Here is a 25,414-nt window from a genome sequence, read left to right as displayed (position 1 = left end):
ATACCATTCTAGTAAAATACAATTAAGAATCTGAAGCACTACTTTAAAATTAATGTTGACAGTTGGTCTTCTGCAAAATTGTTAAAGAAAAATACATGTGATAAAACACTTAATTTTTTTTTTTTTTTTTTTTTTTTTTTATATTTTTCGCAATTTTATTTTTTTTTTTATATGGAGGATTTTTAAAAAAAAAAAAAAAAAAAAAAAAAAAAAAAAAAAAATTAAGTGTTTTATCACATGTATTTTTCTTTAACAATTTTGCAGAAGACCAACTGTCAACATTAATTTTAAAGTAGTGCTTCAGATTCTTAATTGTATTTTACTAGAATGGTATGAGTTACAAAAAAGTAATAATTTCTCTTTGGGATAAACTCATTTTAAGTGACTTAACTGAATAGGAAACAAATATTACCAGATGTCTTCAGGCCAGCCATATTTAATGAGATCCTCATCTGCAGAAAGAAACGACTCAAGTTAAAGGTAAAAGAACCAATTTAAGTATAAAGCTGTGAGAAATCAAGCTTACTTTCATATTTATCTTTTCCCATGTAGATCGTGAATGGAGGGTCCACCACTATATGATAAAACAACAAAAAATATGACAGTGAAATAGAAACAACTTGACAAATGCATAAAGTATAAAAACAATGTAAAAAATAATAAATGACTGATGTATGAAGCTAATCGGGCTACAAACTAACAGCGCTGATGATGATGAAGCTGCACTCACCGGCACTTGTGAAGTAAAACACCATTTTCTCCGAATTAAAACACACAGATAATATATTTATATAACAAATTTAGTTGGTATATTAACTACAAATAAAGGGAAAAACTTGTGAGTTCACTGTTCGTTGCTAGTGTCACTTTACTCATGTACGGACTGACCCGGAAGATGTTAGCGGTTGGGGTAAAGTTGCAATGCAAAGACAGGACGCAAGCACGGTTTACTCTTTCAAAATAAAGTTGTTGTTTTTTTTTCAATAAAAACTGAAATCTTGAAATATCCTGGATTTCTCTTTGCATGTTTTAGAAACGTCCAAAAGTTCAGGACGTTTCGTTGTGATCTTAGGTAACTTTTTCCTACTAATGTAACAGTCAACAATAAAAAAAAAATACTCAAAATGAGAGGAATATTCGTAGAAATAGCTATCAGCGACAAGCTAAAAACTTACCCTTATTTTTACTTATTCACTTAATGTACCTTGGACAACCATTTGCTTCTTTATGTGCTTTATAAATAAATTGGGTTCAGTATTTTTATATTCAATCCGTTGATTTAAATGCCTTTTTTCAGCCCGGATTGCTATTTATTAATTTAATCTGACCAGAATCCTAAAAAAAAATCTTGATACTGCTCAGTATTTGGGGTTTTAATTCTGATTTTAGCTTAAAAATCCTTATTTTGAAGGTCAGTCTCCGTGTTTCTGGTGACGTATGTTTCCGCTTCCGTTGTTGTGCAACTATTTTTAGGCTGGCGCGCGCTCTTCAAAAACACATAGGAGAAGCGCGCGAGGTCGGAGCAGCTGAAGCGCCAGTTCGTAGATTTTCTTATTTTTTGCGCTGCCTTAATTTCGACATTTATCATTTTATGTAGGCTAGAAGAAGCCTGTTCGGTAAGACGAATTAAGCGTTTTATCTTGTGTGAACTGTAATTGTTTGTAGGTTTGATTCTGTCTTTAAAATCGCTTGTTTAATTATCGAAATCAACAACAGTGGAAGGTAGCATGCTTTTAATGCTAAAATATGGTTTCTGTCGCTGAAAATACGAGGACAGACGGTTATATTTGGCTGTAAAAGAATGACGATCGCAGCAGACTGATTTATTCTTTCATAAGCTAATCATCCCGCCAAACGCACATTTACTTTCATCGTCTGCTGCTAAATCAGCCTCAAGCTAATAATAAGCTAATTTAGCTTAATATACAGGAAGAGGAATTTAAAGCTGCTTTTCTTTATTCGATCCTACTTATAATTCATAAGGGGATGTTTGGTCAACTTGTCTCTGACACTAATATTCCTATTTGTTATGTTATAAAACAAAATATCACTTAAGTTGAAATTTGATTTTTGTTTGCAGAGAGGGGGCACGTCTTCTTTGTTTCAGAAATGTCAGATTATGCTAAAAACCTCAATGTCCTGTTATGTGCAGGTAAACTTTGAACATGATAACCTCAACCAGGAAGCGAAAGCTGTCCTCCATGGACTCTGAAAGGTAAGATGTACACACCTCATGATTATCCTTTAAATTGTTGTCAAAACAGAGTTTATTTGGGTTCTGAAAACCCTTGAAAATTTCAATGAGGTGTTTTCAAGGTTTGGAAAGTGCTTGATTTTTGTGTCAAGTACTTGAAACCTCACAGTTTTGTAACAAAGTGCAATCAAACGTTTAATAGTAGCCTAAGATATTTGCAGTTTAAACCAGATATTTTAAACCACCTAATAAAAAGACAGACATTTTGTCATCTCACTGTCTGAAGTTAAATCAGACTAAACTTTTCTTGTTTCAGGTCAGTTAGAATTTCCAAAATTATTTATGAAGTTAACAAGAACATTTTTTTAAGATTGTTTTTGTGACATTCTTTGTATACTTCGTTTTAGCATTTAATTTGAGTCTAACAATTGGCTTTGACTGTTTCTTTGTAACGAATATTTATTACTTGTAATGGGACAAAAACTTATCGATCTGTGAAATAAAGGTTGTCTTATGTTTTATACATTTTTGAAATTGGGGAAAAAAATTTTTTTTTGTTAAATTAGTGATTTGTTCTCATATTTAGGATTTGTGTTAGAATTTTTAAAACATAAAATGTTTTTGTTTATCTTGTCCTTGCTGTAGAATGCTAATAGACATTATTAATAAGAGTAATAAATAATATAATAATGAACTGAAACTATCTTCTGTAGTTACATTGCATTGCTTTTTTTTATTCAAGTTTGAAAACCTGCCTTGAAAATACTTGGATTTTGGATGTTTTTAAATGTACCAACTCTGAGAAATGTTATTTCCAGTTTAATGTTAAGTGTTTAGACGATTGTTTCTCCTAATCTGACATTTTATTCAAACATCAGCCACCCGACCAAGAAGGTCACGAAGGACAAAATGTCTCCGGTGAAGAGGAGATCTCTAAGAGAGCGGCAGCTTTCACCAACCGGGTCGCAGCACAGAGGACAGGAGTCGCTACGTAGGCCAGCAGGTACGACACACCTGATGTATTTCTTTTTTGCCCTCCAGGTTTTGCTTGGTGGAAACAACAAATCTTCTTCTTTGACTCATTTCTGTAGGTTCTCCATGCAGATCGCCCCGTAATTCCCCAGCGAAGCCTTCAGTGGTGACGAGTTCCTTCTACGGCAAGCAGAAGAGCGTTTATCTCACCCCGCTTGAGAGGAAGGCAGTGAAGGAATCTCTTCCTTCCCGTCTGTCTGCCTTGGGTTCTCCTCCTCAATCTGCCAAAAAAACAGACAAGAAAATGAAGAAAACTGCAAAAAGAGGCAACAAACCCAGAAAGTCATCCGTGGGATCTAATAAGAGAGCGAAGAAGGAAACCAGAAGTTCTCCATCACCTGTAAAGACGATTCAGCTGACCAGATGCAACACAAGGTTTGTTTCTGATTTTTAAATCAACGAATCGCATGACAAATCAAAACAAGCTCAATAACTTCCATTTGCATGATTTAACTTTTTTCTCTTTTCTCTCTTTCTGCCAAAAACTGGATAATAAAAGTCTTCAGTCTGCTGCTTTGGTCTCAACTTGCCATCTGTTTTTAAAGGAGAATTTTATTGATAGTTTCTTCACAATTTTATTAGTTGTTTCTGTTTCGTTTATTTTGAATATTTAAAATGTCTTCCAGTTCCAGTGTGACAAGTTTATTAGAATTTAAAGTTTATTGATCTGTGATTATTTGAAAATGGTCTCAAAGCAACTATTTTATTGTTAATCACAATAATATAGTAACCTTTAGCTGTTGTTTTATTCAGCAGTGCTGCATCTAATCTGACATCCAGCAGCAGCAGCGTACCTCCGAACAGCAAACCGGCAGAGGCGAAGAAGGCGATCACCATTTCTTTTGGCAGCCTGAAACCGAAGCCGAAGATCTTTGTTGGAGCTGCTTTCTTTGGCACAGGAAAGAAGCCGATGTCCATGTACAAAAGGTCGGCTCCAAGGTCGTCGACCAAGCCCGCTCCAGTCAAAACTAAGAGCTGCACTGAACCGCAGCAGAACAAGGAGACGCCAAAGCAGCAGGACCAAAAGGTCGTCAAACTGCAGCAAGAACCAGAAAAGGTTTGTGCATCAATTTTGACTCTTCACGCCTCACGCCTGCTGTCCTGTTGATTTAAAACAGATTATCATTATTTTATTATTATTGGTGGCTTTACCAGACATCCTGGCTTTTTAAAGCTACAATAAAAGAGTTTAGCGTGTTTTCTATATGTGTTGTGATTAAACCACCAATTAAGGTTATTTAAGACTTTAGTATTAGGGCAGAAAATGATTAATTGATAATTGAAATGTCAATTTAGTCATCAATTGATCGCTAACTGGAATATACAACCTCAAATGAAAATTTGGTGAAAGAAAAACATTAATTTCAGTAATTAAGCCAGAATTGTACAAAAAATTTCTATACATTTTTAAGACAAAAATCTTTGCCGGTAAATATGTTCTTAAGTTTGATCTTCACCCAGTTAAAATTTTATTTATTTAAAAAAAAATCTGCACCTTTTGCTACCCAATTATTAATCAGTTAATAAAAAACCCAGCAGATCAGCTTCATGTTGAGCTTTTCACATGTTTAGAAGTATTTTTTTTTAGCTGCAAATTGTCATGTTGTTGCATTTAGGCAATAAAATGGAATCAAACATTTTCTCATTTGCATCTTTTAACTCATTTCTAATATTGTATAAAAAGGCTCAAGTGGTTAAATGAAATCTGCAGAATGTGCCTTTTTTATTATCTGTTAGCTGCAGCCCTGATTGGTTTAACATTACAGAAAATAAAACGATTTAGTGTGAGATATTGGGGGTTTATTTTTGTTTTGTTCTGTACAGCAAATAAATGTGGAGGAGAACCAAGACAGAACCAAGCAGAGGACAAAGTTTGATCCAACAGACTGGCTGGACGTCGCCGATGAGGAGGAAGAAACTCCCCGTCCATCAAGGTAGGGGACCAGAACTCTTTATAAAACTAATATAAATGTTTTTATATTTCAATTCGTATAAAAATGTGTTTTAATCTTGGCAATAGGAGAGTTTTAAACCTGTGAAGTTTCAATATCCTGTGTTTTAAATGCTTCAACAGTATTTAAAAGTGTAAAATTTAATTTGTGCAGTTTTTCAGATTCACTTTTGGCAAGAAAAAAAACAGTTTAAGGAAGGTGACAATATTTAAATTGTATGATTTATCTTTGACATGAGCTTTCCTAATGTAAAGATAAAATAAAACATTGAAATTTCTTTGTAATTTGTCAGGTTTTTCATTCTCACATTAAACAAAGAAACGCAGCAGTTTAATTTGAGTTTGCAGCTGAATTAATTGCAGTCGCCATTTTTTTTTAAATGTGGAAACTTCAAGTTAATTGAAAACACTTTTTACCTGCTGTTTACCAAACAAATCAGCTGTAAAATTCTCAGGTTTCATTCTTATTATCTGTTTTATGTGCCAAATTACCTCCGTCTATGAAACATCTACATCTTATAGTGTGAAATATTAAACTACAGATTGGTTGACATCTTGGTGACAAAGGAGAAAGTTCTGGTTCTGATCAGATTTGAGCCAGGATTTTGATATTTTACTAAAAATGAAGAGCTTTGAAATAAAAACATGGCTTTTCTGTATGTGTTCAGATCTTAAAAAGTGCCGTATAAAACTAGTCGGACGTAAATTTTTCTCCCTCAGTTCCCCCGAATTGTTGGTGGAAACACATGGGATTACAAAGCAGCTGAAGATTATTCTTTCCAGAACTCCAAGTCCAAAACCTGCAACATCGTCCAGCAGCAGTCTGGTAGGCATCACAAGTCCTCTGGATTATTGTGGATTAAAATGGCTTTAGATTTTGTAAGTATTTTAACTTTAAATTTTACTTTTTTCTTTTCCAGGATGAGTTGATGGCAGACGGAGGCTCAGAGCCGACCTTTGACCAAGGCGACATAAACCCCTCCAAAGGTTTGTTCCTGCATGTATAAACAGTTTATTAATCCATCTGTCAGTCAGAGCAACTCATTCTATATTTATACATGGTTCTTCCTCTATATTCCACCATTGTACATCTCTTCCTCCTTTCCACAGCTTCTGGAGCCGTGTACCCCATATTTGATTCTTCGTCAAAAAGGTGCGACATTTTAAATACAAGTATTATTTGATGTAACATGAAATTAATCCAAATATTTTGGGTTTTTCTGTTTAACCAGTTGACTGTCTTAAAAGCAGATCAATTCAGATCTCTTGTTAGCCGCAACTGTTTAACATGCTAATCTAAATGCTCAGTCAGGTCTTGATGAAACAAGGAAAATGATCAGTATCTGGGCGGCCATTTTGAGTTTGATAAATTAGTTGCAACATAAAAATGTTTTAATTAATCGACAATTTTGACGATTAATCGCATAAGAAATTGGTGAATTCGGCAGATTTTTTCAAGCCTTCTTGTAAATAGTAGAAATGCATTAAAAGATGCAGATAAACAACTTGCTTCTTTTTTTAATGGGAAAATAAACATTTTATTTCTGAAAATGCAGTAACAGCATTCCTTTACCACATATCTGATCATTTGTAGCAAAGGATGCATCTGCAGCTAAAATAATTCTGGTTTGTGAAAAGCACAGCTCCTGCTTGGTTCAACATCAATACAGTGTGACTTATTGATTATTCTTTGGATCAGTTGATCAGTAATTTAAGATTTTTAAATCTTAAGTTCAAAATGTAAATATTTTTTGTTCCAGCCCTAAAAAGCACCTAAAACTCACCCAGACTCGTTTATATTGTTGATTTCTTGGTTTCAGGCTGAGTGCAGCTCTGCGTTCTCCGGTGTCCTGCAGCACGCCGTCCGCCTCCTCAGCAGCTTCACTGCAGCCGCCGGCAGCCGCAGCCAAAGAGCGACAAACTCGCAGGAAGAAGGAGAAGCTGGACAGCGACCAGCTCATCATCGTACGTTTAACTTCTGTTTTCGTGTCTGAACATCGATTTGGTTCATAATTCACACATAAACCTTCATGCCTTCAGCATGTTTGACACTCATTTGATCAGATCTGAAGGTCGTTTACTCGTATAAACCTGACGGTTTTTATGAATCGGTTTCGTCAGGATGCTGGACAGAAGCAGTTTGGAGCAACGACCTGTAGCTCCTGTGGGATGGTTTACAGCGCGGACAACCCAGAGGACAATTTCCAGCACACCCAGTTCCACCAGCGGTTCCTGGACTCCATCAAATACGTGGTGAGATTCCCTTCATGTCGTCTTTCTTTACTGAAGCAGCTGAGATACAAAAGGTTAGAAAAAGAGTTTAAAATGAGGGTGGGCGATGTGAGATTAGCTGTGTTATCACGATAGTACTGCAAAATATCGTGATTACGTTCTACTTATTACAGCTTCTTCAGGACGCCACATGAAAGACTGCAATGCAATTAAATGTGTTTTTTAATTTAATGCCTAAAAAGACATAACACAATTATTTTAATGTACACTTGATCATTTATAGCAAAGGACTCATCTGCAGCTGAAAATGTACTTCTAACTGTAATGGAACATTTTAAAATGTGCCTCTTGTGCTGTAGATTGTCTGCATGATCGTTTCATGACTTTGGTCAAGCTGCTCTCCTGTAGACTTCCACAGTGTCGTATAGCAGCAGGGCACGTCTGTGACCATCTAGGTGTTACTTCTCCAGCCTGAACTGAGACTGCATTTTATGCATTAAGTAACAACCCCCTTTGCTTAACAATAGACAAATGGCAGGACCATCTGTGTCGGGCTGCACAGAATCCCGGGTGCATAACGATCAAGGATTCACACCTATAGTCCAGTCAAGCCTCTCTTCTCCCTGTTGGGAAACACCCAGAGACGTAGACTCCCTGCTGCTGTGTGATCTGCTGACCAGATCCACTGTTAGTCAGAGCAGACTGACAGACTCCTTGACTCTATTTCTGTTCTCACCTTGCAAGGTTTTAATACATTTCTTCTCATTCAAACTCTCGTTAAAGTAATTTTTTCCACGACACAACATCAACATGTGAGCCAAGAGAAGCAAAAACTATTTTCACCCGTAATGCAGAATTTGTATAACTTCTTTGTAGTTTTAGTCTAATTACCACTGGATGTTTTCAAATGGCATGTTTATGATTTATTTTTTTATTTTGGTCAACGATTATTTGATTAAATTGACATTTTTTTCAAAGATTGATTAATTGTTTCAGCTCTACATTAAGTTTATTTAATCTGATTCTCAGGGGTGGAAGAAGGAGCGAGTGGTGGCCGAGTTCTGGGATGGTAAAATCATCCTGGTTTTACCCGACGATCCAAAATATGCAGTGAAAAAGGTGCAGAACCGTCTGAGCGGAGAAGTCTGGTTTAAGTTTAAATGCTTGTGTTTAAAACGGACTTTGTTTCAGGCTGAAGAAGTGCGTCGCATAGCGGACAACGAGTTGGGTTTCCAGCAAGTGACTCTAAGCCGACCAACTCAGGCCAAAACCTTCCTGTTCATCAACACAGACAGGCTGGTGGTGGGATGCCTGGTGGCTGAACCCATCAGACAGGTATCTCCGTGTTTGTTATGCACTGACTGCATTTATCAGAAGTAAAAAGAATCTAAAGGGTTGAAAAAATTGATTTCTTTTTTTTTCTAGAAATTTCTGAGGACAATCTCACAGTTTGTTTTTTCTTGCAATCTTTTGAGTTTTTCAACTCAAATTTCTAAACTCTAAATTTGAGGGATTTTTGTTGCAAATTTACCTTTTCTTTTAAAATCTATGCCATCGTATATCACCCAGCCCTAACAAAACATAAAAAAAACATTATTTCAAAGTAGCTTGCATTGCAACCACATACAAAAAATATTCATTGCACTGTCGGAGTTACTTTGTGAAAATGCTTTACAATTTTATTTTTCTTATTACCATTTGCATTTTAAAACTCAAAAGTGATTGACGCTTTAAAAAGTTGCAGCACAGTCACTCCAGGTGATTTTTATTGAACTTTTTCCGGTTGTTTTATGCCAGTTCTCCTGTTTCCTCTCAGGCCTACAGGGTTCTGGAACAGCCAGACCAGAACAAGGACATGACGAAGGATGACTTCATGGATCGGCACCGGGCCTGGTGCTGCTCCACCGTCCCAGAACAAGCTCTGTGTGGCATCAGCCGGATCTGGGTCTTCAGCCTGGCCAGGCGGCAGGCCATCGCCACCCGAATGCTGGACACAGTGAGGTGAGACGCCCCTTTATTCGCCACTTTTCCCACAGTAAAATTCAAGCCCTTTCCTAGCATTTTTAAGGTAATTTAAAAACTTTTTCAGCACCTCTTTGGAGTTAAAATAATACGGTTTCAATCCACTATTGTATAACTTATTACTGTTATTATAATAATGTCTTATGATAGTATTCTACATCAGGGGAAGGTTCATTAAAATCTGACATGTTTTTAAATGTCTCACATCATATGGTTGATCTGAAAATAAAACACTAATTTAACAAACAAATCCCCTAATTTCTATTTATTTCTAGGCCTGATGCAATAAATCAATTAATCTCATGATGAATTAAAACAAGTTTCATTACTTTTACATGATTTATCATTTTTCTCCTTTCTCTTTGGATGGCAGTCTTCAGTTCCCTTTTTTTTTGTCTCCTTCAAAATTGTCCTTTTCGAAAGACAATTTTGTTCGAGACTTGACAATTCATTTATGTTGGATATTTAAAATGTCTTCCAGTTCCAGAGTTAAGTTATTATTAGAGTTTAAAGTTTGGTGAAAGCTTTTGCATTATTATGCTGTTACTGTTAGACAAAACAATTATTATTATTTTCTAGGAGCACATTCATGTACGGGAGTTACCTGACCAAGGAGGAAATCGCCTTTTCTGATCCGACACCTGACGGGAAGCTGTTTGCCACTAAATACTGCAACACGCCGACCTTCCTCATTTACAACTTCATCGCATGAAGAGTCTGGAGTTTTTCACGTTTTTAAAAGATTCTGCTGAATGTTTTTATATGCAAAGCTGTTCTATGTTTAAGGCTTTAGCTTTGAAGTTAATCAGGTAGAGAACTGTTCAGATGATCTGTATTTATATTCCAGCCTGCTTTACTGAATGTTTCAGTTGTTCCTTCATTCAGCTTTCAGGCGTTCTTACTGACGTTGGAGTTTATGAAAAATGTTCAGCATAAGATTTCTCTTTTTGGTACCAGTTGAAAGTATTCTGTTCACTTTGAAGACGAGATGTTTCAGAAATATCGATGCCGTCGCTGTACAAGGACATTTCTGCTTTGTACATTTAATAAAGTATTTTCCTTTTACAATGCAAAACCAGTTCTTGCTGTTTTCCATGGGTTTGGCCCAAAATGACCTTTTTTAAAAAGTGTATAAATTCAGTTAAAATTAGGGATTCAAGTTATTGAGACTGCTAAAGTGATCTTATTGCTCAATTAATTCATAAGCATATCTGTCTGAATACATTGGTGCAGCTCTGCTATTAGCGCTATAAAGATGAAACTTAAGGAGTTTGTCGAACCGTATAAAATGTATCTCGCATCCCACTCCGGACTCGTTTAGACGTTTCTCTACCTCGTTCTACATTATAACCCGCCGCCATCTTCGTTTCTGTATCAACGGCTCAAGTTAAATTGCAGCGGCGCCCTCTGCTGGATGGAGGCCAAACTACAGCATTTAGTGGCGGTCTAAACGGCCATTTCTAATCCATTAAAACTAATTTTACTCATAAACCATTAACTGACAATCGGGAAACTGAAAAAGAGAAAGTTAGGAGCATTTTTACAAAGTTTATTGTAAGTTAAAGATTGAAGTACAAGGCGACAATATAGAAATCAGCTGGAAAACATACATATAAAGATCAAAATATTACTTTGGGGTTGGAAGGAGGATGGTCACCATCAGTCAATAACGATCACGTCACATGGTGCTTGGTCCAGGGCAGCATTTTCCTCCAAGACCTGGACGATCTGCGCTGCTGAAGGTCTCTTCTTGGGGTTTTCCTCAGTGCAAAGACAGAAGAGCTCCACCATCCTGCGGTACGAGCCGCCCAGCGACGCAGCGTCCAGCGGCGGCCGCGTCCCCAAACGCTCATAGTAGGCGTCCTCATCAAAGCTCATCTCCATCGAATCATCTGGAATACACAAAATATTTAATAAGACTCATATCCATCCAACTTAGGTCTTTGTTTTCTTACCCAGAAGCAAAAATCTGAGGCAGATATACAGAGATCCACTCAGTAAACTAGAATATTATTGAAAAGTTCATTTATTTTGGTAACTCCATCACCAAGTGAAACATCCATACATCTTCTTCTGCTTATCTGAGGTCGGATCGCGGCGTCAGCAGCTTCAGAAGGGAGGCCCAGACTTCCCTTTCCCCAGCCACTTCTTCCAGGGGAACCCCAAGGCGTTCCCAGGCCAGCCGAGAGACATCGTCTCTCCAGCGTGTTCTGGGTCTTCCCTGAGGCCTCCTCACGGTGGGACATGAACTCCTCACCAGGGAGGCGTCCAGGAGGCATCCTGACCAGATGCCGAGCCTCAACTGGCTCCTCTCAACGTGGAGGAGCAGCGGCTCTACTCTGAGTCCCTCCCGGATGACTGAGCTCCTCACCCTGTCTCTAAGGAAGAGCTCTTCCTTAGAGACGGGATGCAGCACCTGTTCCACTGCAGACGCTGCACCAATCCGCCTGTTGATCTCCCTTCTTCCCTCATTCATGAACAAGATCCCCAGATATTTAAACTCCTCCACTTGGTGCAGGACTTTAATCGGTGTGCACAGGTATAACTGAAAAATCCTACAAATATCTGTTTTGTTAGAAATTTTTGGCACTTTTCCCCCATATTGATTAAGTGATGAACTTGAGCCAGTTTGATGATAATTAGTATAAAAAAAGCAACATATCCTCAGGTAGACAAATCATCTTACCCTCGTTTTCCTCGTCGTCGTCCAGCATCTGCAGGTGCGGCATGGACAGAGTCATCATCTCCCACAGAGTCAGACCGAAGGCGAAGATGTCGGCCTTATCCGTGATTTCTCCTCCCTCCTCCAGAACTTCCTTCGGGTTCCACGGCTCTGTGCCGACGTACTCCGCTTCTGGGTCGGACACTGAAGACAAACAAAGCTCTTAAATACTTCATTTTAAATACACCTACGTCTCTAAAGAAAAACTAAGAAAATTGGCTACAATGGATGTCTGGTATGGGCAAATACAGGTTTTACTTAAGTAAAAAAAACAAACTAAAGAAATCTTTTAACTGAAGACGAGGTTTACCTCTCATGTTCTCATCGAGGTGCAGAGAAACGCCAACGTCGCAGATTTTGATCGTTTCAAAATCCCCTTTGATAACAATGTTACATGACTTCATGTCGCCATGCAGAAGCTTCTTCTCATTGTGAAGGTACTGCAGAGACGTTGTTAAATCATTTCATTTACTATATATAGATACGTTATTGGTGGCATTCACTGGGTTTACTCAAATTTAAGACATTTTAAGACAATTATGAATGAAATTTAACAGTTTTGTCGATTGTTTCTGACTCGTTTACCTTCAGGCCTCGTGCCACATGCAGAGCCACCTTCTCTATGCAGGCAGCAGGAAACGCTGTCAGTCCGTCCTCCCTCCGCTTCTCGATGAGGTCGTTGAGGGACTGCTCGCCTCCGTACTCCATAGCCAGACACTTTGAGCCGTCTTTTGCCGTGGTGAAGGCGCGGAAACCTTGAGAATGACACAAAAGAAGAAGAACTTCCTCTAGGAATGATTTTACACTGAGACAGAGAACGGAAACAAAAACAAAACCTCCAATGTTTCACCTCAAAGGCCTTTTTACACAATAAACACAACCTGAAGTACCTCCTAGGTGTGTTTTATTGATATTTATTCATTCATTTTTGCAGATTTCGCTTTATTCTACATTACATTAGCTTGTATGTATTTGTTCTTAGTCTTACCAACAATGTTTGGATGGTTGATTCCCTTCAGGAGCTCTGCTTCCTCATTCAGACGCATCTGGTAAACCTCAACCTGTTTGGATGCACATTTGCTGTTGATCTTCTTCACAGCCCAGGGAGAGGAGTTTAACTTCCCCACTCTGGATTTAAAATAAAAAAAATAAAAAACACTTTTACTGTTTTTTTTTGTCATTGTAACACAATCTCAACCAAAAATATGAATAAACTGTTAAAACTGTAATTTTCAAATATCTTCTAAGCATTTAAGGCAATAAACAACTAATTGATGATTTCTCAAGTTTCTGTAATATTAGATGGCTTTGCAAGAAATTAATTGTATGCAATAAAATAAACAATTATATGGGAAAATGTTGATTTTTCCAGCTAACTTGTAGGAAGTTTTTACTTGTTGTGTAATGTAAGATGTAAGTCAGTTTCCAGGATCTTTTCTAACCTATCCATGAGGTAAACACTGACTCCAGTCCCACAGCCCAGCTTCTTCATGAAAGGTGAAGCAGGGATGGTGATGGGAGTCCCATTTCCGCTGCTCCCAGAGCTCCTCACCCGGCCTCGAATCGGGGTTTTAAACGCTCTGTCCTCATTTAGAGAAGCCATTCTGCTCAAGAAAACACATTAAAATATTAGAAACAAACATAATTCTTATTTTTAGCGTTCTGACCCGATTAAGCAGTGTGATAGGCGGCCAATTCACAGTCCCGGATGAACTCAGATTGACTTAATTTTAAAATCTGTACAGCCATATTAGAGTGTTATTGAATCTGGACTGAAATAATTCATTAAATATGGATTATTTCTAAGATTAATATGTGATTTCTTTATATGCTGTTCGTAAATTTCCAACAACAGCTGTTTTACTGAATTATCTTCACTGATCATTTTAAAATCATGTTCCAAAAAGGATCTAAAAGTAGAATAAATCAAAACAAAAATACAACTTTCTTTAGAAGCTGTGATTTTTGTTTTCTAGACGACAAAATACGCATTAAAAAGTCCAGAAAGAAAGACTTTTTCACACGCAGACGTAACTTTCCTTTTATTTATCCAGATATGTAATCTTATAGTTTTGTAGTTTTTAAACGTCTCAGGAAGGCTGCTTTTCTGATTTAAAATCTCAAATTAGTACAATGAGACAGGAAAAGAAATATTACATGTATAAAATCACAGCCGAATAAAAGTATAAAGTATTTTATGGTGTACGGATAGTCTAAATAGCTGTATTTACAAATTTTAGCGTACGAAACAAAAAAAAATGCCGAAATTTGAATGGAAGTTGGCACATTCAAGGAAAAAGCGTAAAATACTTTCACGAAGTGTTAAAATTATTCTTGAACAACGTGAAAATATACCTTTATAAAAAAGTTACAAGCGCAACAAACACTAGAAACTATTTTTTCATATAACAATATAGCATAATTAAGTAAACGTTTAGACTAAGCGAAGGAAAAACAGCCTTAAAATGCTGATAGTTCTCGGCGTTTCATCAGTTTATCGCTTAAATATATTATTGAAGTTAATGCAAAAGCAGTATAACTAACCAATCCTTTATTTTGAGATTTAAAACTTAGGTTTTGTTTCAGTAAATTTAAAGTTACCTCAGTTTCTTTCTCCTGGCAAAAGCAAAACAACCGGTGTCCAGCCCAACCGCGCTGCACATTCAAACCAACGGCTGTTGTCTGTATGGTCGCCGAGGAGGGACAAACTAATCAACATTTCTGAAACGCTTCCCAGGAGCAGTTTGTTTGTCAGTGTTTTTAAATTTTATTTATTTTAGAAGCACAGTGAATGTCAGTTGCTTATTGTAAATATACTTACTGAAGAAAAAGGATTAAAGAAACGACAGGAAAATAATTGTAATTCAAGCATACCCCAGCAGAGGGCAGTCATGATTTTTTTTTAACTTTGCTTTGGACTTAGATGTTTGACAGGTGTATCTGACAGTTTGAAAAGACTCAAATATTTTAACCAGCTTACTGACATCTCAATAGATGAAGCAGTGACCGCTATTTCAGAGCCCACAGGCAAATAAAACCCTGACGGATTTCTAACCTATTATTTTATCCAAAATTATTGAGACACAAGAGGCTAGATTTCTTTTTCTCAAATATTCTTCATACGTTTAAAGCAAATTAAACTTAAAGTCATTAGAAAACATACTGCGTCATGATCCTCCAAATACTTCCTGTCCTCTTCTTCTTCGTGGTGTGCGCCAGGAGTAACATCCGGTTGTTGATCAAAAAAGTTTTTCCATTGCAGTTTTGTGAAAAAAATCGATTTATTTGGTTCATTAACACGGCAAAAAAAAAAAAAAAAAAAAGTTGTTCTTTTTAAATTGTCTTGTTTCCATCAAGCAAATTAATTTTTAGAAATGTCAGACTGTGCAATTATATGGGCAATGGAAATGCATCAAATTTTACTGCAGTTTTTTGTCATCAGTCACTGATTTTTGATTAAATGCTTCTTCAAAAATCTGGTTGCATCCATTGTTAGCTTGCTCTTTCTACCACCTCCGAGTAGTATTTAGATAAAATTCTGATAAAATTACTTGTTTTAACTATTTGCACTGTTCTTTAAAAGTGTTCAAATCAGAATTTTGGAAATAAAAAAACTTGCTCCTTCGCCCTTATGTACCTGCTTTACATCCAGCATCATTGGTAGTAGCAAAGTGGGTTCTGGTCTCGACTCACACAACTCTGTTTTTGTTTAATGTCTCTCCACACTGCAGAAAACTGCAGCTCAATCTGCTCATTGTGTGAAAGTAGAACCGTGTTACTATGAGGAAGAGGAGCAGGAATGTGGCCTGATGACAAATGGACATGGAAGGGAAAGACTGGGACTTTTTCTCCCAGTTCCTTTTCCCCTCGAAGTGAAATGAGATCATGTTTGTTAGCTCTGAAGCCACATGCTGCGGAGAGTATCATAAGGCATTTTATGTTCAGACACCAGAGAAATGGTGATCATTTTACATTAAACAAAGGTGACATCTGGAAACACTTTTATCCATAACTTTATTGTTAGGAAGTAGAAATACATTAATTATACAGGATTCGTGTCTTAAATATACTTTTTATTGTAGTTTGTTATTCTCTAACACATACAGCTGAAGTCCCTTTCTTATGAAAACATGTTCAAATTTAACCCATCTTCATCATTTTTGGATGCTTAGTCAGGTGATTACACCATCTTATTATTTCCATTTATATTTTTAAAAAAGACACGATGAATAAAATCTGAAGTAGACTCACAGTTTTCCAATCTTATTAATAAGATTTTCAAATGTTTCTTTGAATTTTGGGTCCTTTTCCCTTCAGGTCCAGTCAAGTAACTGTTTGTTTTATGGTAATATAAAGTTTCTTCCTCTTACAGCGATGGGTAAGATAGTTCTTTAGGCCTGACTGCAGCTTTGTTGCACGTGCAGCACAAATGCTTTCATGCTCAAACTGTAACACTTTGATGTTTAAAATAAAGAAAACTTCACATAGGACAACTGAAACCATCTCACCAAAGGTCAAGCCTACTAAACACTCTATGCACATAACAGTCAGTTGATTTTTTCAGCCGTTTCTTTCTGGATCTGCTTGACATGTGGAAACGTTCATGCATGTGATTTTTGGTCAACGAACACTTCCACATGTTTCAGCTCATGATCCAACAAACGGCTTCAACCCTTAAACACATAAACGTCCAGCTCTTCTTCCAGTTCTGACAGCTTTAAGAGCCTGTTTTAAAATTGTTAGAGAAGATAACAGAAATACTTGTTTGAGCAAAATCTCATTGTTCATGTTCCAGCACAAGATGATGTGACACAAGAGACATTTTTATTACTTTTAATAAACTTTTCTACAAACCTTAAAGAAAACACATTTTACTCAGATACTATTTACAAACATACTAAAATTACACATTTAAGTGTTGAAATTTTACTTTATCTTTAAATTTTGCTCAGATTGTATTGATAAAGCAGACTTTTATCAGAGAATGCTGTGAAATTGTTGTTTTTACTCCAAACACACAAAAACAACCAAAATAACTATAAATTAATTTTAGTCTTCCAACCACGATAACAGGATTATTCAAAACCTGTTTCATAAAACCCAATACATATTTTCACTACTTAGTGTTGTTCTATAAAGTCACCAAAAAAATGTACATTAGTAACATACCTTAAATGTGAACTTAAGTTGTGTCGCTGCTTTTGCAAAGCATTGAAATTTCAAATTCACCAATATGATCTCATTTTCAGCTCTGAGCTGAATAAAATTTTGTTTTTGACATTATCATCACAAAATCTGCAACTGATCTTTAAAAAAAAAATCAGTTGCAAGGTAATTTTTCTAATCAGTGTTGAAATCCATCCCTTTTCACTTTACATCCTTACTTTGTGTTGCTGTGGTAAATAAATGAATATCAGTTCCCATTTGTTTCATTAGAAAGTAATGATTGAAATGTTTATTAAAGCACAAATTAACACTATTTGTGCTGCTGGCTTCATAAAAGATTTATTTCTATCACCTGTGCAGGATAAATGACTAATTAGATTAGCATCGATGAAAGATGTAATATTGATGAAAATGTATTTTAAAAAATGTGCAAATCTAAACAGAACTGCTAGAAGCTTTAAAGGCAACATTGCTAATTTGATGATCTCTTCTTTTAAATTTATGTTTACATCTCAAATACTTTTAATGATGCAAGAGGACAGTTTAGTGTTTTTTCTTTCTTTCAAGGATTAGAAACAGTTTAGAAATTCTGTCATGTCAGCTGCTGCATTTCAGATCCAGTTTTATTGCTTCCGCTGCTGAGGAGACACGTTCCTCCTCGCCTCCTTCTGGCTAACATCTAAGAACTAACTAAAGCAATCTGCTGTCTAGCTGATATTATTGCTCCATATTATAAAGTATATAATCCATTTTGTCCTTTAGTCAGCTGCTTTGGAACAAAAATGTTCAGAAATGTGCAAACAAATGTTAGATTTCGTATTTAAATAGCACTGAAGCTAAAGCTAATGTCTATGGTCTTCCTCGCTATTTCGCTTATCGGTTCAGCCAATCAGCGACAAAGAAAATGAAAGGCACTCTCTGATTGGCTGCTTTGCCAACGCCACCCAATAGCGTGTTGAGTAGCCTTATACGTGGGTTTTTCAGCCACCCAAGCTGCATTTTATTTTGAATATATTTTGTATGCTCAACGAAAAGAAGAATCCACGAATACTAAACGCAAATAGGCCGAGGTCCACTGTATATCGGTTCATTTGTTAAAGCTCTAGGCTTTTTCTTAGAAAAAGGTGATCAAATTATTTAAATTTGGCACTCATATAAAAATGTTGATTGTAAATGTAAAGTAAGTAATTCAATAAGTATAAATATATAACACAAACTAATAACATTTGCTTAAAACACAAAACTGTTAAAAATACATATTGATTGACAGGTATGATGTCATCTGTTAATCTATTTAGTGTTATTTTGATTTTGCGGCATAAACAAGAACAAATGTGGAATATCTGGAGCCACTTGGATTGTAAGTTGTTTTTTTTAAGCGCTTCGGCTTTTTTTAGAAGCAGGTGAGAGCCAAATGGAAGAACAAAACAAAATAGGTCATTTCTAAAAGTGATGTTTGCAAAACAAACACTTTATTTCATCAGTTTGCTACAATTTGCCTCCTGATGCAGGATCTCTATTTAAAACACAGACTCTGACAAACAGAGCTGCTGTTCCTGACTGCAACCAGAACAAAAAGTAAAATTAAAATCCAATATTTCATGTCTTGCACACAAACTTTTAAAGAAAAAATGGAGGTATAATATACCTATGGAGCAATGTGAGGTTTTCGAATTTGCCAAATTTCAAGGCGATCAAGAATCAGGTTCAAATTCCTGCATAAGTTTCATTCCAATGAGCTCAAGAACCATGTGGGAGGTGGTCGGTGTTTCGGATTTTCAAGCAGCCATGAAGATAATATCCAACTGAGAGAAATACAAACTGCTGAAGCAGATTACTGTGGTTTGTCTGGAGTGAGAAGTGATGCTGAAGCAAGCCAACGTTTGGCAGATTCACAGACCAACCATTATAAATCAGGCAAGGCAGGCGTCCATCCATCTGTTTATACTCATCTGGTCCTTCTTATTATCATCTGTTAACCGGAGTAACCGTTAACCCTTAAGAGTTTAAAAATGCAGCTGAAATTTAGCGTTAAATGATGATTTGTAAGACATTTATGTACTGGACAGAATATGAAACCCACAATTCTGGATTTAAGGTCTTAGAATAGAAGAAAAAGAACAAATAGTTTCTAAATTTCTTTTATTAATAAAAATCTGTAAACAGCAGTGCACATTTTAATTCACCCCCTGCAACTCCGATACCCCTAAAATAAAGTACTGTGCCACCACTTGCCTTCAGAAGTCACCTAAATTGTAAATACAGTGGGATATTTTTGCAAGGCACTGCATATTAGCAAAAATGTATTCTGTATACACAGCATATGGAGATATTAACTAAATGAGGTTCCACTAAATAAATCCCAGTAAACAGGAGATTAGATCTTAAGAGACTGAAACAAACAAACAGCAAAAACAGTGCAAGTTATCCACATTTTCCTTCCAGGTTTACTTGGATTGTTTTTAAAGTGGTCATGGCTAACAGTTTCACAGACTTTGTGAAGGTCTTTGGATATTAGCTGCTATTTGTTACACCAATTTTAAAAAGGTATTTATCCCCTTCACCTGGATTCCACACATGCACTGCAAAAACACAAAATCTTACCAAGTATTTCTGTCTAATTTCTAGTGTAAATATCTTAATACATTTCAAATAAGACAAAACTAACTTACAAGTAACTGTTCAACAAGATATACGAGCTTGATTTAAGTCAATATTTCCTAAATATTTCTGTAAAAATCACAAGTTCTATTGGCAAATTATTCAATGTGTAACATGGGGAAAATGTCTTGTCATATATGAAATAATCTACCAGAGGAAAAAAAGCTTTTTCATCAATATTAAGAAATTATGGACTTAAAAAGCTCCTATATTTTGGTGAAAAGTTGTAAGTTAGTTTTGTCTTATTTTAAGTGTTCTGAGATATTTGAACTGGACCAAAATACTTGCAGAAACTTCTGATCAGCTTAAGACAGTTGATGAAAGGCTTTAATATTATTCTTTTATCCCCCACACATTCTTGTTTCTTTTTTTTAAATAACACACAGCTGTGTTTGTGGTCATAATTATGACCAAATTATGACCACAGATGAGTTAAAAAAGCATCCGGTTTTCATAAAAATATTTAAAATACCTTCAAAAAGCCCGAAAAGCAATTAGGTCAAGACCACTTTAAAAGATAAGATAAATGCCAGCCTTTTTGAAAACTATTATTTTAAATGACCTCAATAAAAACTGAACTGAAAGAAGGAAGATTATCGTTTTTTTTCTCTGCATGCTTTGAGGTTTCTTTTGACCTTCAAACTCTAAGTGTTATAAAGGTTGAAAGGTTAGAAAGTATGTAAATCCGTCACACTCTGTAAAAGCCCTTTGAATATTTTGCTGCAAAGAGCAGCTGCTGGCAAAGGAAAGTTAAATCATTGACAGTCTGTCTTTCCTCAAGAGATTTCATCCTCGTTTTTAGGTGGTTAAACGGTTTGTGAAAGTCCCTCTTCAGTCAAAATGTCCAGAACTGAGACTCAGTTTCTCTTCTTCTTATACGGTGAGCAGAAGGAAGCAAACATTCATGCAATCCGTGCTCTATAAGTGCAGGTCATGAAAAATAACACTGTCCTTCAGTTTTTGTACTCCTCATAAACCCATAAAAGTACATGAAAAAATAAGTTTTTATCTGGGTAGGTGGCACTTTCTGGAGGTAAGTGAGCAACGATACTGATAAGAAGGCACTCCTTGTAAAAAAGTGGTACAAAAAAAGGCCAGGCATGGAGAAAACTCGACATGACAGCGATGATTCTGCATGTTCACATTGCACAGGTTACGCCGGCGTCCTCAACATGGCCGCAGTTCGTTTTGGCCCAGCCAGAAAACTTACACTGGTGGATGGTTTCTTCAGTCCCAGTGCAAGCAACGTCGTCCATCCAGATCACACCAGTACCTGAGTAGAAAGAGCGGAAACAGTGGATCACATTCAGAGATTGTCTGAAAATTCAAGCAAAAGTCAAGAAATTAAAGTAAAATAAATAATATCCAATGGGGGGCTCCGCCAGCTAAAAAAATTACTTGTGTTAACTGTAATACACCAATCATAAACATTAGTTCTGCTAACGCTAAAGTGCCAAATTCAACCATTTTTATACCTACATTTGACAAATGTCAAATTATTGTGTTAAATGTGTTTTTGTCAAGAAAAGGAAATATTTTCTTTTTGCTTTTCCTTACATATGCATTTTTGTCAAGAAATGTATACGTTTTGTTTTGTCTTTTTGATGTGGCGATGACAACAGAGCAAACGCTTGTATAAAGAAACGACAAAACAAAACATATACATTTCTTAATGAAAACGCATGTGTGAGGAAAAGGAAAAACAAAAAATACAGATTTCTGCTTTTATTTTTAATTATGTCAGTTTTGGTCCTCCATACAGATTATAATCTACCCAGTATTAAAACACACAGTTCCAGCTGTCAAGCAAGTATTTTGGCTACCTGGTTTTCTCCTGGTCAGAGTTTGGAGGTTTCAAACACCATAAACCTGTGAGCTTTGTGAGTTTTATGTGTGAGAAAAAAGACTAAATCAGTACAGATTTGATAACTTGATGGCGCCATGTGTTGAGTTTCCTTGGGATGGAAATGACGTAAGTTTTTCTGGAAAGTGAATATGGTGCTTCTGCAGGTTGCGAGTGACAGCCCAGCTGTTCTATTAATGCGACCTCCGAGGATTTAGAAATAAACATTTATAGTGCGTTTTTATTTTTTTTCTTGCATGCTGATGTAACTTTTTGTTCACACCAGGTTTGTGTCAGTTCTTCCAGAAAAGAAGTGCTGCGAGGGATTTTTAGGGGAACGCCAGGGGGTGATTTGTGTAATGATGCTAAAAGAACGTTGTTGTCAACAGAAAGTCCATCAATCAAACCATATTAGAACCGGGGATTTTCCATAAACACAAATAAAAATTTCTTTAGCACGCAAATTCTGGCTGCTCTGCTGACAGACATGTATAATAATTTGTATGTTTCTGAGATTTGGAACAAATCCATTCATCTTCACATCACTCCATTTCATAAGTACATCTATTAAATTGCTTGTTAACACAAATGGTAAATTAGCCAATCACCTGTCGGCTACTCAAAGAGTTTAGGTAAATGGTTTGATGACCCAAAACCAAAACAAGTCGTTCGCCTTTGTTAGTAAGTTGTTTCTGTGTCGACCAACAGCTGACTTATCAGAAAAATCCCAGAGAAAATGTGATCTTCTGCCTGTGTTAAATTGGATCCAGTTGTTTTCATGCGAAGGGAGTCCCTTGGAAGAAGAAAATGTTTTCTTTCTGGCTTTTTCAGGTCAGCACTCTCTGAACAGACACCCTGGATGATGTAAGGCTAAACGCTGAATGACAGAAAGACAATAGATGTCACCACTGAGACCACGGTGATGACATCTGACTCACATATTCTTTCCATTAAAACTTTAATATTAAAGCCTGATGCATTCAGGGTGCTGGTTAAGTAATACAACTCAACGGCAAAAACAGAAGAGTTCGTAAAAATCAGGGACATGTCTTTTAAAAGATTTCTCCATATGATGTGATTCCCAACATTTTGTCATAAACAATTATATTTTATTGGTATTTTATGAGGTAGACTAACATACGGAAGAAGATTAGGGACATGGAAAATAAATTATTTTGATTTTATTCTCAGAATTCTGACTTTAGACTCAGAATACACTGAAGGTTGTTCTTTTAACAATAAAATGTGTATAATCTACATCTCCTGATGCCAAGGAATCAAAATATCGACTTCTAACACATCTGAACTATTAAATAGATAAGACTTAGAATAAATTCGCTTTAAAAAATATCACATTTAGAACATTTTTATACTTTAATTATGCTTTTATAAACAGTTCAAACATTAAAAAAAACACCTAGCTGGTTTTTGGCATTAAGTTCATGTTTTTTGGTGCCTGGAAAGTGAACTGTTTCAAAGAGGTCCAGATTACTGAGTTAGCTACCGTTACCTAGCAACCCCAGCCAGCCCAGCCCATCACCTAGCAACTCAACTGGAGTTCCAGCAGCAGCTTGGATTTAAAGTGACAGCGGCCCTAAAACAGCTCGTTCTGAAGGGAGCTCAAAACAGGCAGAACAGACTAAAATCTCATTATCTTAGAACAACTTGGGGGAAAAAAACGTAATGAATATGTCTGTATAGCCCAAAGACTAATCCTAATTTTCCATTTTGTACCAGAGTAAAAATTTTGATATATTTCAAGTACAGATTAATCACATTAAAAGTTCAAAAAGCATCAAAAAAAGCACCAGTATTGTTTGCTTTACGTACCCTGTCCAAAACGGCCAGTCTTATGGACCTCCAATGCTCCTCTGTATCCCAGCATCCTACAGACGACGTCTCCGTCCTTTTTGTCCCAGACGTCGTCACACACCGTCCCCCATCGGCGCTCGTGAAGCACCTCCACGCGACCCTCATGGGGTCCCGACCCGTTCACCAAACGCACCAGAGCCTCCTGGACTGCAGAACAACGCGCACACAAACAGATGTTGTAAAAATCTGCAGTTGTTTCTCTGCTGCTCCAGATATGCATCCTAATTGCAGACAGTCAATGTTATTCATTCCAGTGATTCTGTATTGAAAACCTTTTTGCATTTGCTGGCTTTGAGCTCACAGATTATTTTATTTATTGGGTTTATGAGTTTAATCAAGTAGTTGATCAAACCGATATGAAACACTGAGATAAAGATAATGACGCATAAAGAACATATTTTTCTGTCAACTAAAGACATTCTGTTTTCCAAAAACAGCAATAAATAAAATTTGTTCTGTTTTTCTTTTTCTCTTTTTGCTTCTCTTTTCATTAAATTCAGGATGACAAGTTTTGTACTGGGAGTATTTTTTCTTTGACACATGTCAAAATCTGTCAGTAATTGTTAAAAACCTTCTCTTTGTGAAGGTTTTTAAAATTCATATCTTCTTCTCAATCTGTAAGCATTTAAAAATTAAATATGTAAGCTAGGAAAATAATTCAGGAAATATGTTTCTCTATAACAAGAAACTTTAAAGAAACCTTTGAAAACCGAAGAAATCAAAGTAAATGGTAGGAATTTAAAGCATAAGAGAAAATGCACATTAAATGTTTCCTAGCAGGTTCTTGGAATGAGAAAGTTTCTTTTCTTAACAAGATAAGTTTCATAAATAAATATAATTCTCTGACAGATTACAATTTTCAATACATTACAACACTTGAACATCCTAAAGGACATTTCTGTTTTCCAACTTTCTCAATTTAAAGAGAAAATATTTTGGTTTTAGCAAGATATAAATCTCAGTATAAAGCAGTGGTGTCCACATTTTTTTGCATTACAAGGAACAAAACTGGCAAATTTAAACTACTGGCCATCCACAAAATAAAAAAAAAATAACTTATTGTATTACCTAAACTATTTCTTCATGAAACTTAAATCATTAAAGATCTAAAACATAACCAGGGATTGGGGCTGCTGCTTTCTTAAGAGAAAACAGATAATTTCCATCAGTTGTTTTCTATTTCATTGAATTGCAAGATTAGAAATAATATAACAGCAGATTTCAATTTCTTGAAAATTGAAGCTTTTCATCCAACCTGTAGGTGGAGATAGTTTGAAAAACTGTCAGAAAATATCCTACAAAGTAGATTTTTCAGAATAGCTTCTGAGACAGACATTTCTGTCTTTTTCTTCCTTTATAAAACCCCAAAAAATACATTAAATTTTGAACATGTGATGTGACAAATTGTGGCTTGGATACTTTTACAAAACGTGTGTTGATGGTGTTAGAATTTGCTGTGTGGATCTAAATCAGGAATTTGTGAAACTATGCACAGCTGTACTCATATAGTTGACTTGACTTAGTGTGGAGAGGAAATGAGAAAGTGAGGTAAACAGTCACACACACACGAACAAACACACAGTTTCATCATTACAGGATGTTCATCATTGAATCTGCTGACAAAGTGCTGCAGAGGAAAGTCAGACGCTCCACAGACACGAGTCCCATCAGACCATCATAAATTCGTTTATCTCTCATTATTCTGCCAAATACTCAACA

General features: G+C 36.1%; 4 protein-coding genes across 8 annotated transcripts in view; 1 reads left to right on the top strand and 3 right to left on the bottom strand.

Moving 5' to 3' along the window:
• ccdc25 (coiled-coil domain containing 25) overlaps positions 1–915 on the bottom strand; it is a 5,829-nt gene extending 4,914 nt beyond the window's left edge. Inside the window, exons 1-3 of the mRNA XM_015028762.1 lie at positions 731–915; positions 527–574; positions 413–452 (exon numbers count right to left, since the gene is read on the bottom strand). Of these exons, the coding sequence (XP_014884248.1) occupies positions 413–452; positions 527–574; positions 731–755 (113 nt within the window). The 5' untranslated portion in view covers positions 756–915. The remainder of the gene's footprint in view (positions 1–412; positions 453–526; positions 575–730) is intronic.
• Positions 916–1,449: 534 nt separating this feature from the next.
• Positions 1,450–10,506, top strand: esco2 (establishment of sister chromatid cohesion N-acetyltransferase 2). 4 transcript variants are annotated; one of them, XM_015028756.1, is made up of 15 exons: positions 1,450–1,537; positions 2,153–2,215; positions 3,073–3,197; positions 3,286–3,601; positions 3,980–4,283; positions 5,051–5,160; positions 5,898–6,003; positions 6,098–6,164; positions 6,288–6,330; positions 6,998–7,142; positions 7,299–7,430; positions 8,439–8,528; positions 8,601–8,744; positions 9,226–9,410; positions 10,011–10,506. In XM_015028756.1, the coding sequence occupies exons 2-15, from the start codon at positions 2,166–2,168 to the stop codon at positions 10,141–10,143; spliced, it is 1,950 nt and encodes a 649-aa protein (XP_014884242.1). In that variant the 5' UTR covers positions 1,450–1,537; positions 2,153–2,165; the 3' UTR covers positions 10,144–10,506. The 4 variants fall into 4 exon arrangements, with proteins under 4 accessions (XP_014884242.1, XP_014884245.1, XP_014884246.1 ...); XM_015028759.1 differs by having other exon boundaries at positions 1,483–1,616; positions 3,983–4,283; XM_015028760.1 differs by having other exon boundaries at positions 1,483–1,616; positions 5,051–5,147; positions 5,897–6,003.
• A 455-nt stretch (positions 10,507–10,961) lies between these two features.
• On the bottom strand, positions 10,962–14,816 carry pbk (PDZ binding kinase). Its single transcript, XM_015028761.1, has 7 exons — positions 14,755–14,816; positions 13,596–13,757; positions 13,142–13,281; positions 12,739–12,908; positions 12,464–12,593; positions 12,118–12,297; positions 10,962–11,323 (listed from the first exon to the last, which is right to left on the bottom strand). Exons 1-7 carry the CDS (start codon positions 14,814–14,816, stop codon positions 11,091–11,093), a joined length of 1,077 nt encoding a protein of 358 aa, XP_014884247.1. The 3' UTR covers positions 10,962–11,090.
• Positions 14,817–20,345: 5,529 nt separating this feature from the next.
• scara5 (scavenger receptor class A, member 5 (putative)) overlaps positions 20,346–25,414 on the bottom strand; it is an 80,671-nt gene continuing 75,602 nt past the window's right edge. For both annotated transcript variants that reach the window (XM_015028753.1, XM_015028754.1), the window contains exons 11-12: positions 23,654–23,842; positions 20,346–21,253 (exon numbers count right to left, since the gene is read on the bottom strand). In XM_015028753.1, coding sequence (XP_014884239.1) covers positions 21,120–21,253; positions 23,654–23,842 — 323 coding nt within the window. In that variant the 3' untranslated portion in view covers positions 20,346–21,119. The remainder of the gene's footprint in view (positions 21,254–23,653; positions 23,843–25,414) is intronic.

The sequence above is a fragment of the Poecilia latipinna genome, unplaced genomic scaffold (genome assembly GCF_001443285.1).
Source record: "Poecilia latipinna isolate Pla-1442-1.1 unplaced genomic scaffold, P_latipinna-1.0 Scaffold134, whole genome shotgun sequence".
Classification (NCBI taxonomy): Eukaryota; Metazoa; Chordata; class Actinopteri; order Cyprinodontiformes; family Poeciliidae; genus Poecilia; species Poecilia latipinna.
Note: the sequence above shows the minus strand (reverse complement) of the source record. Positions and strands in the feature narration are given on the sequence as shown.